At 41.6% G+C, this 11,946-nt stretch overlaps 1 protein-coding gene across 1 annotated transcript; it reads left to right on the forward strand.

Annotated features, from left to right (window-relative positions):
• The first annotated feature begins 2,691 nt into the window (after window positions 1-2,691).
• Window positions 2,692-10,846, forward strand: LOC112247063 (GDH/6PGL endoplasmic bifunctional protein-like). The gene is made up of 5 exons (XM_024415716.1): window positions 2,692-2,753; window positions 4,922-5,597; window positions 8,264-8,381; window positions 8,493-8,762; window positions 9,165-10,846. The coding sequence occupies exons 2-5, from the start codon at window positions 4,947-4,949 to the stop codon at window positions 10,511-10,513; spliced, it is 2,388 nt and encodes a 795-aa protein (XP_024271484.1). The 5' UTR covers window positions 2,692-2,753; window positions 4,922-4,946; the 3' UTR covers window positions 10,514-10,846.
• Window positions 10,847-11,946: the final 1,100 nt, after the last annotated feature.

Genomic DNA, 11,946 nt, shown 5'->3' on the forward strand with positions numbered 1-11,946 from the left:
ACTCTTTGAACAGTCACCATCACTGCCAGCATCTGCATCACTGCAGCATATTACCTATCAGGGCTGACTGGTGGTTGGCAGAATGAAAGACTTCTAGAATGAGTTAATGGAACTGTTTAGACAAAGCACCATGCTTTGGGGTGGCAGGGTAGCCTAGTGGTTAGAGCGTTGGACTAGTAACCGGAAGGTTGCAAGTTCAAACCCCTGAGCTGACAAGGTACAAAACTGTCGTTCTGCCCCTGAACAGGCAGTTAACCCACTGTTCCTAGGCTGTCATTGAAAATAAGAATTTGTTCTTAACTGACTTGCCTAGTTAAATAAAATTAAAAATCAAGTTTAAGAGTCAGTCCAGGGTAACATGTTAAAATCCCCTCCTGTAGTGTGTTGCCAAATACATATGCAATGATGAAATAAATGAAATAACAGTGAATCCAAAGGAGAGTGTTTTGAAGGGGCAGTTGTTTTATTTGAGATCACAAAAACTGTAATTACATTTTACACTAAACTTTACAAAGAAAGTTTATATCAAATTGAATGAGACTTCTTTTTCTTATCTTGCAATTGTCCTTTGTATCAGTACATTTCCACAGCCACCCCCATGTAAAGATGAGTAGCAGTTTGTGCTTTTAGGTTCCGTCCCTGCTCCCAGATCTTGTGTGGAACGTAGAAGGGGAGTAAGAGGACAAACGAAAGTGAAATGTAATTTGGTTAATAGCCGTAGTAAATGTGATGTGTGTTGGCCGAGGGGGCCTGATGAAGATGAGAGCAGACATTCATATGCGTTCGTTTGTGTGCTCAGCTTGACGACGTCTGCCCTGAAGTCTGAACAAAGGGAAGGAAGGTAGCTAGAGGCTGGGTAGAAGGCCTGTGGGGAGGAGGAGATAGAATACAGTGGCCCTCCAGCTTGTGTCTTGCGGAGCTTGTGCTGCCTCTCAAGTCTTGGGTTATGGCAGGGACAGCTGGGCTAGCAAACTCTGTATGGGCCCATTCTCTCTCTCTCTCTCTCTCTCTCTCTCTCTCTCTCTCTCTCTCACACACACACACACACACACACACACACACACACACACACACACACACACACACACACACACACACACACACACACACACACACACACACACACACACACACACACACACACACACACTCAGGAAGCACTGTTTACATTTCACAGTGGAAGGCTACTTGGGAGGGCTCTGGGGTATGGCCACTGGACCTAAAGCTGTGTGTGTGTGTGGTGTGTGTATTGGCATGATTTAATATAGTGTTATAAGTAGCTTTTGTGTAGTTGAAGGTCAATGTGGTGTTTTCAGGGAACATTGCATGACCTTATCTGGTAGTTTTTGTGCAGGGAGGTTGATTTAAGATGACTTCAGTCTAAATCTGTCATGTGGTAAAGACTGCAAGTATTGAAAAAAGACCAAAAGAGCTCTTGGTTTTACCTGTTCTTGGTTCCATAGGCACTGAATGATGGCATGAGACGGCTGATCAGCTGATGCAGTACGAACAAATGTTTCAGGATACAAAACCAAATATGTAATTTATTTTAATATCTTATAAGAGTCATTATCTAGTTAAAGAAAATATGTGGTGGTAAATGTTTATTTGTTTGTTGTATCATTCTTGTTCTGGTGCATAGCCAAAACTAGTTCCTAAAGAATATTGAATTTACTGTATGGCAATTTTGAGTTAGTTTCTCAATATTTACCAATAATATTGATGTAATGTAGGCCAGGCAATTTTACCATATTTTGTAATCTTGTTATTTTATTTTATATTTATTGTATATATTATTCTATAACAAAAGAAAAAGGCAGGGGGGTAGAGTGTTTCCAAAGTGACTCTACAAAGTACAGTACTGTTATGGGTGTAAAATGGCACTCGTCATTCAACATTCAAACAAGTACCTCAGTTGGAAATTCTAAATAACTGTAGTACACCAGTAGAGGGCAGTCATGTTTAGGAGATGGAGAGATGGAAGCCCCGAAGACAAGGGGAGGACGCGCTCATAGTAATGGCTGGAATGGACTAGTATCAAACACTTCAAACATATAGTTTCCATGTGTTTAATACCATTCCATTAACTCCATTCCATAATTTATTATGAGCCGTCCTCCTTTCACCAGCCTCCTGTGGTATGAACTAAACTGGGATTTTAAATAAATGGGATAATATAGATTAGAGGGTCAACATTTGTCATGATTTGTTTGATTTTTAAACAGTGTTATTGAATAATTGACTAGTATTGTAGCATATGATATGAATTCCATTAACCTATTTCACATTCAAATGCCGAAAGCATGTTATGTTGATTGTCAGAGAGACTGCATTAGCAAGACGATGTCAGTTCAGCCGCATGCAGTGAAATAGCCTAGGCGACAGGCTACTGCCATGCTCGGCTTTCGTTTTCTTTTTCAATTCCCAAAAACTGTCAGCCTTAACTTTTTATGTGTAGTTACAGGTGAACAACTGCACTCTTTTTTTTCTTGTAAAATTTTCCTAAAAATCTAAAGCAATACAAATAAAATGCATTTGCATCTGACCTAATGGTTTAATGCAGGATTCCAATGTAACTGACTGAACAATTACGCCTCTGGTGAAATGTACGGGCTATTTGGTATGCTCATATATCTGTGAAACGCATAATTTATTCAAGCGCTCAGATGTCACGTGACTGCTCTAGGAAGTGTCTTTTGACATAAATATCGATGGATGCGATCTTTCATCGAACTCGACTGTCGAGGGAGAAGGTAAACTTAATTTCCATATAATATATATATATATATTATAGAGTTGAGTTGTATATATATATATTATTTTATTTTTTTCAGACTAGGTTAGTTTGAATAGTTTGAGTGAGATGGATTAATTTATTATTTTTTATGTTCAGACTAGGTTAGTTTGAATAGTTTGAGTGAGATGGATTAGCTATACAAAATAATTTTATTGTGATTGTAAATGGACAGAAACGCTGTTGTTGGGTAACATTGTATCCATCTACTGCATAGCTGAAATCAGACAGCTAGCAGGTGTAACTGTCCTGTTAAGAACTCTTTTTTTACATTTTATTTTTTATATTTATTGACTTTCAATAGATAGATTGTGATGGCAGGGCCATAGGTGAGAGGACACTATTCATGACAAATACATCATATTTTAGCCTGGGTTATTTAGTTCCTTTTTGTATTTCAGTCAGAAATTAATAGTAGGCGAAAATAGTATCCAAAAGCATGCTATTATTAATAATTTTTCAAAGTTTAACATATAATTTGGATGTAAATGTGATAAACACACTAGGCAGAAGGTGGATGTTAAACCATTTGGTTCTGTTTTTTAGTTGAGTGAAGGCTTCAAGGCTCAATACATTTGCACTGGGTGTGTTATGAGTTTCTACAAAGTTCCATATTTATTGAGTGTAGGCTACTGTATAATTTCAGGATGGTACATTTTTGACTTTCCAATATCCAGCCTTTCTGATCATCTGGAGGACTGTGTTGCAATTCTCTAATATCCTCATAGGCAGACTGGGTTAACAATGTGAGCCCTGTTGTTATTTGTCAGGCTGCTATGGGCTATCTAGTTTTCCCCCACAATAGAACTTTTGAGAAGTTATTAGGTCAATGGTTTGTTAGTTCTGCACTTATCATGAGTTAATATATAATCGGTACTCAAAATATGTATTCATAGTATTTTGTACACTATTTGCTGGGACTGAGTTGATCCCTCATAATCATAAATGAGTCGTTCTGTATAAAAATGGGACAACTATGTATCCATGTAATTTTTTATTTCCCTGAAAGGTCAAAGACATTTTCTCAGGAGGATTGGGATTTAGACACATGGGATAGGTATCTAAAATGATTATTGAGATGGCTCCTATATCTTTGCCACTATGGTTCCTATATCTTTGCCACTAGCCTAACTTACAATGTATATACAGTACAGAGCAAGTCTTTATGTCACTGTCACTGAAATCATTATACAATGTGTGGTCTTACGTGTGGTAAAGGAGGTTTTGGTTACCCAAAGTTTCAAGAACTTAATGCCATGGATATTTGTTCACACTGAATGACCTGGCCTATGTTCATCTTTACTCCTCTTGTTTATTGATCAACATCCTGCAGTCAGAGCTGTGATCTGGGTTGTTTGGATAGGACCACTCCTTAATCTTGACTTATTGTCAGCTAAAAATGTAAATGTTTTAATAAGTTTCCATCCATTCCAAAAGTATTTGATTCCCAGAGGAAATCAGTGGCCTTGACTTTTGTTGTTTGCTGTGTAAACTTCAATACTAGACTATGATTTCAGACGTTACAGTAAAGTTACGCAAGCTGTTTACAGTAGATGCCTCGTCTGTTAATCTTGTAAATGTTGACTTAGCCACACTCTTTTCAATGGGCTCAGTCTAGAAACCATTGTCTCTCTCTGCAATTTGAGCAGTCCGGTTGTCTCTAACTTTCCACCCCAAAACGTAGGCCTCGGGGTTCAACCACTCGAATACAATCAATGTGGAAAATGTGAAAAACATTTACCACAGGATTGACACGTTATCTACTGACAGAGTAGTTCCCTCAATTTGACACATACTTTTACCTACAGATGAACCTATAACAGAGACATGTAAGAATATTATGTTGGGGGGTGATGTTGTAGTTCATGGAATAGCTAAGAGCCGACACTTTCCACCCACAAACCAAATATGCCACATTATTAAGAGTAGGCTAGGCTGCCTCACAGAATTCCTGCTTGCATTGGCGGAAAACCAATCCACGACTGTAATCAATGTGTGTTTTAAGTGGGTAATTCAGCCACTGTGATTATGGGTTAATAACTTGGAAATACTTAGCAATCCACAAACGGTCTGTAAATCACCTTTTTGAAATTCTCTGATTCTTCTTGCTCTGTCTCTCTCCTGTAGGTGCTGATCTGTGTTGGACCAGAGAATGTGGAAGGTTGTGTGGGCAGCACTGCTGCTTCTGGCCACTGTGTGTGTCCAGAGAGGCTATACCAAGGAGGCCAAGGGAGCACAGAGCCTAGGTCATGTGTCAGTGGTCATAGTGGGAGGTACAGGTGACTTGGCTAAGAAGTACCTGTGGCAGGGCTTCTTCCATCTGTACACTAACCAGGTCAGTAGCGGCTACAGCTTCTCCTTTTATGGCGGAGGCCTGTCGCCCAACGATAAGGCCACTCCGATCCTGTTTGAAGTGCTGAAGGGAGTGGTCTGTCCTCGGGAGTTGTCTGTGGAGCGCTGTGCCCTGGTGAAGGAGCAGTTCCTGAGGCTGGCTGAGTATCGGCAGTTGAATACTTCAGAGGACTACCAGGCCCTGGGCAAACACCTGACAGAGCAGCTGAGGCAGGAGGGCTTAGTGGAGGCCGGCAGGCTGTTCTACCTGTCAGTGCCAGCCTTCGCTTATGCGGACATTGCAGAAAAGATCAACAACAACTGCAGGCCGACTGACGGGGCGTGGTTGAGGGTGGTGCTGGAGAAGCCATTTGGCCATGATCTCAGTAGCGCCCAACTCCTGTCCACTCAACTGGGTGCCTCCCTCAAAGACAACGAGATGTACAGGATCGACCACTATTTAGGGAAGCAGGTGATGTAGGCCTCTTGATCAGTCCATACATAGTAGGTTACACTTTAACACAATACTTCACATTTGAAGCAGGTCTTTGGTTTAATTAAGCTGACCGTCCTGAAATCGGGCACTAGAATTACTTTTTAAAGAATTATGTTGACAGTACTTATTTTATTGATTTCCCACCGTTTTATAAGTCAGAAGAGCCAGAGCTTCCTCGGACTATGTAAACATCTTCTAGGGGGTGGTCCTTAGAAAAACATTTATTCAGCTTGACTGCTTCATGGCACACACATATAGCAAAGCAATCACTGAATTTGTCTCGAGGAGGTGGATCTAAATACATAACTTTCATGGCTCTACACTTCCTTAAACCTAAAAGAAGTCATTTGTGTGGAAGTCAAAAATGTGTTTTACATCAGAGGCAGACACATTGCATATGCTCAGAACAACAAAATCGATCCCTTTACATAGCCCTTCTCCCTTTGTCTATAGGAGGAACACACGCTGTTTAAATATTTCAACTTTATTTAACCAGGTAGGCTAGTTGAGAACAAGTTCTCATTTGCAACTGCAATCCGGCCAAATTAAAGCAAAGCAGTGTGACACAGACAACAACACAGAGTTACACATGGAGTAAACAATAAACAAGCCAATAACACAATAAACAAATCAATGACACAGTAGAAAAAAGAAAGTCTATATACAGTGTGTGCAAAAGGCATGAGGAGGTAGGCAATAAATAGGCCATAGGAGCGAATAGTTACAATTGAGCAGATTAACACTGGAGTGATAAATGAGCAGATGATGATGTGCAAGTAGAGATACTGGTGTGCAAAAGAGCAGAAAAGTAAATAAAATAAAAACAGTATGGGGATGAGGTAGGTAAATTGGTTGGGCTATTTACAGATGGACTATGTACAGCTGCAGCGATCGGTTAGCTGCTCAGATAGTTGATGTTTAAAGTTGGTGAGGGAAATAAAAGTCTCCAACTTCAGCGATTTTTGCAATTCGTTCCAGTCACTGGCAGTAGAGAACTGGAAGGAAAGGCAGCCAAATGAGGTGTTGGCTTTGGGGATGATCAGTGAGATATACCTGCTGGAACGTATGCTACGGGTGGGTGTTGTTATCGTGACCAGTGAACTGAGATAAGGCGGAGCTTTATAGACTTATAGATGACCTGGAGCCTGTGGGTCTGGCGACGAATATGTAGCGAGGGACAGCCGACTAGAGCATACAGGTCGCAGTGGTGGGTGGTATAAGGTGATTTGGTAACAAAATGGATGGCACTATGATAGACTGCATCCAGATTGCTGAGTAGAGTGTTGGAAGCTATTTTGTAGATGACATCGCCGAAGTCGAGGATTGGTAGGATAGTCAGTTTTACAAGGGTAAGTTTGGCGGCGTGAGTGAAGGAGGCTTTGTTGTGAAATAGAAAGCCGATTTGATTTTTGATTGGAGATGTTTAATATGAGTCTGGAAGGAGAGTTTACAGTCTAGCCAGACACCTAGTTATTTATATTTGTCCACATATTCTAGGTCGGAACCGTCCAGGGTGGTGATGCTAGTCGGGCAGGTAGGTACGGGCAGCAAACGGTTGAAAAGCATGCATTTGGTTTTACTAGCGTTTAAGAGCAGTTGGAGGCCACGGAAGGACTGTTGTATGGCATTGAAGCTCGTTTGAGGTTAGTTAGCATAGTGTCCAAGGAAGGGCCAGAAGTATACAGAATGGTGTCGTCTGCGTAGAGGTGGATCAGGGAATCGCCCGCAGCAAGAGCGACATCATTGATATATACAGAGAAAAGAGTCGGCCCGAGAATTGAACCCTGTGGTACCCCCATAGAGACTGCCAGAGGTCCGGACAACATGCCCTCCGATTTGACACGCTGAACTCTGTCTGCAAAGTAGTTGGTGAACCAGGCGAGGCAGTCATTAGAAAAACCAAGGCTATTGAGTCTGCCGATAAGAATACGGTGATTGACAGAGTACTGTCTTTCATCGATGGCGGTTATGATATCGTTTAGTACCTTGAGCGTGGCTGAGGTGCACCCGCGACCGGCTCGGAAGCCGGATTGCACAGTGTAGAAGGTACGGTGGGATTCGAAATGGTCAGTGATCTGTTTATTAACTTGGCTTTCGAAGACTTTAGATAGGCAGGGCAGGATGGATATAGGTCTGTAACAGTTTGGGTCTAGGGTGTCACCCCTTTTGAAGAGGGGGATGACCGTGGCAGCTTTCCAATCTTTAGGGATGGGGGTGATTTAGACAGTCCAAAATCTGTTAAATTTGTGAACATCACTAACTATATGTTTGGTAAAGTAATAAAGAAGGTGAAATATTTTGGTTAGATAGTTAGAAACAGATTCTAACTTTATACTGTATGGACATTATAAGATATGAAAAGGCTTCATTGAGATAATTTTGTCTTTTTATCATATTATATTTGTAAATGTTTTATTATACTTATATTGCCTACTAGATAATATGGGTTGAAACATTGTTTTTTTTCTCAGACATAAATAAACAATTAGAGGTGAAAGCCAAGGTCATAGGGGGAGACACTACTACATTGATACAATTCTGCCCTTTTGCAAGATTGATGACTAAAACCTTAGCGAAGCAGTGCAAAACAACTGTCAACTCAACTGGTTTTAATTCTAATGTTTGTTTCTTATTCTCAAAAGGTTGTCTCTAAGATTTTGCCATTCAGAAGGGAGAACAGCAAGCATCTGGATCTTATCTGGAACAAGCACCACATTGAGAGAGTTGAGATTGTACTGAAGGAGACCCTGGATGCCAAAGGTACTGTATAGTTAAAGTGTATTAACCCCCTCTATAAAATATGTGATGGGGATAGTAACATCACCTGTCAGGGAGTTTTTGGTTGTTTGATTTATTCTTCCTTTGTCACAGGTCGCATCTCCTTCTATGAACAGTATGGCGTGATCAGGGACGTGATACAGAACCATCTGACTGAGGTCATGACCCTTCTGACCATGGAGCTCCCATCCAACCTGAGCAACACTAAGGAAGTCCTCAAGAACAAGTTGAAGATCTTCAGTGCCTTGCAGCGCCTGGACAGGAACTGTGCTGCCATTGGTCAGTACCAGGCCTACAATGCAGAGGTACAGGAAGAACTGAGCAAAACAAGGGAACACTTCAGCCTCACCCCCACCTTCGCTGGTAAGTGTCATGAGAATGTTTGTCTGTAGGAGTTCTTCTATTCAGCCTGTGCATTAAAGGCTTATTAAAGGAGAAATGTTTTGTCATATAGTAATAACATATGATTAGGGCCATGTGTTTTGGGCAATCATGTTACATGATCTGGTTGTTAACCTTTTATTTAAAGCTTTTTCATCAAACTATCCCCCTTTCTTTTTATGTCAGATGTTCCAGCACCATCCTCAGACAAATGCTTTCATCTTTGGTGTAATTCTGATTTCTTGAAAAGGCTTAAAATGAAGGTTAAAATCTCAGTCATGTGACACGATAGTCCAAATCACAGGGCCCTACATGTGATACATAGGTTATTATTATTATTATTATTTTATTTTATTATTTTATAACAGTTTTTTTCTATTTCAGGTATAATGGTGCACATTGACCTAGCCCAGTACGAGGGCATGCCAGTCATTCTGACCTCAGGGAAGATGCTGGATGAGCGTGTAGGCTACGCTCGCATTCTGTTCAAGAATGACATCTTCTGTATCCAGAGCCACAGCAGCGTCCACTGCAAGCCCAAGCAGATTGTGTTCTCCTTTGGCCACGGCACTCTGCAGTACCCAGCCATTCTCGTGAGTAAGAACCTGTTCAAGCCAGACCTGATGGACACTGAGTGGAAGGAGGTAACAGAACACAAAGATGTCAGTGTATTAGGTTTGCCCATCTCAGACTACTACGTGCTGACGCCAACGGTGGAGAGGGAGTCTTACGCAGAACTCATTTTGCACATCTTCCAAGGCCGGAAGGACAGCTTTATCAGTGCTGAGAACCTGCTGGCCTCCTGGAGTTTCTGGACACCTCTCCTGCAGAGCCTGGCCGACACCTTTCCCCGCCTGTATCCCGGGGGAGCGGACAATGGCAACATGCTGGATTTCAAACTGTTGGGACGGAAGGTGACCTTCGCCAATGAGGCACTGGTCATGGTCACCCAGGACCACATGGGCGGGTCTGGGAGGGAGAGCTTCCAGGTGATGCAGGGGAAGTACCGCAGCGCTGACATGGTGTCTGCCTGGCCCGAGGAGCTCATCGTGCGGCTGGCCGGAGACCTGCAGGTTGCAGCGGAGAACGCGGTAAGGGAGGGCGGACGCTTCCACCTCGCCCTCTCCGGGGGCTCCAGTCCCCTAGCTCTGTTTCAGAGGCTGGCCCGTCACCACTACTCCTTCCCCTGGAGGGACACCCACGTGTGGATGGTGGACGAGCGATGCGTGCCTCTCACAGAGTTGGACTCCAACTTCCGCACCCTGCACGACCACCTGCTTCAACACGTGAAGATGTCCTACTTCAACATCCACCCCATGCCGGTGCAGATGAACCAGCGGCTGTGTGTGGAGGAGGATAGTGGAGCGCTGCTCTATGAGAGCGACATCACCCAGTTGGTTAATGCTTCCAGCTTCCACTTTGTCCTGCTGGGAGTGGGCTACGACGGCCACACTGCCTCTCTGTTCCCAGGCAGCAAACTAGATGCAAGTGGGAACAGTCTAGTAGCCTTCACCGAGAGCCCAGCCAAGCCTCACCAGCGTATGAGCCTCACCCTCAAGGCTATCAACCAGGCCCAGAAAGTAGGTGTGCTGGTGATGGGTAAGAGCAAACATGAGCTGGTCACTCAGCTCAGTCGAGTCAAGGACAACCCAAAACATTGGCCCATCACTGGGATCCGGCCGACCAGTGGCAGGCTAGTATGGTACATAGACTATGATGCTCTTTTAGGATAGGGGATACTGTAGCAATGAAATTATGTGGATTAAATTAATGATTTGGATTAAATTAATGATTTGCTGTAGTTTTACTCTTTTGCTGTATTTTGACCAAGAATGTAAAGTAATGATAAAGTTCTGTTGATTCCGTGCACCTTACTTAAAGTTGAAGGTAGATGTGGTATATATTTTCTTTTTCAATATACAAGATGTAGGGTTAACGTGGTGTGTGTGTGATGCACTCATGTATTTTAAAGAAGTATGATTTTTTTTTATCTCAGGAAAGCAAAGTGGATATGGAAGTTTGTTGTTCAGATAATTAATAATTATTAAAAGACTAACTATATTTTATATAGTTGTAAAAACAGTACATTTTCTCATAAAGATACCTGTTCTCCACTGAACCAGCATAGAATAGGATTGTTAAAAGGGGATTTTGAACTGTGAAGGCCAATAATTTAGGTAAAAATGAGTGATCAACAGATAATGTAGGCTATAGCCATGTATTATTGTATTTGTGCCTCAATGACTAAAGAAATCAAACTGCATAATCAAATCAAATCAAATGTATTTATATAGCCCTTCTTACATCAGCTGATATCTCAAAGTGCTGTACAGAAACCCAGCCTAAAACCCCAAACAGCAAGCAATGCAGGTGTAGAAGCACGGTGGCTAGGAAAAACTCCCTAGAAAGGCCAAAACCTGTACTGTCCAGTACATTAAATTACCACAAAGCACATTCTGATCCATTGCTGCTTTTGTTTTAATCAGTGCTCATGAATTCAAATGTATTACTTGGTATCTATGTAAAATGTCCACAGCCTTTGACCCGAATGGGTGCAATTTTCCCTATAAGCCAGCACAGTAGTTCCTAATACTTCCTCTTTTAATGTGACAAAGTGAAATGGTGCTTGTATGTGGTTTTAGAAAATGTGACCTTCCAAATACTTTTTAAAATAGATTTAAAACAGGTTGAAGAAGGTTGGTCGAACCTCTTCACTACGTTACCCTTAATTAAGGTCTGGAAGCTCCACGTATACATTTAAGGTCATTTCCGATTGAGCTGACATATGTAGCATTCACCGTGAATGCAGTCTCAGTGATCCCGGGAACTTTGCCTTTTTATCATTTCTATTGAGTTATAATGCAGATCTTCTGTGATACAGATGGAATCCAGCCCTAATTATACAAAGAGGTGTATGTTTAATATACTTATGGTGCTTGTGAAAATGATTCAATTAGGTTTCAATTTGATGTTTGTAGATACAAGGTTCTATCTGACATTTTGGTTAAAAAAAAAATGTTAGTCACATATAATTGATCTTTAGATGGTTCTTCATGTGCCTGTGAAGTTCGATTTTTTAAGTTAAAATTGTTTTTATATATATATATACAGTACCAGTCAGAAGTTTGGACATTCCAGGTTTTGTATTTATTTGTACTATTTTCTA

The sequence above is a fragment of the Oncorhynchus tshawytscha genome, linkage group LG02 (assembly GCF_018296145.1).
Source record: "Oncorhynchus tshawytscha isolate Ot180627B linkage group LG02, Otsh_v2.0, whole genome shotgun sequence".
Classification (NCBI taxonomy): domain Eukaryota; kingdom Metazoa; phylum Chordata; class Actinopteri; order Salmoniformes; family Salmonidae; genus Oncorhynchus; species Oncorhynchus tshawytscha.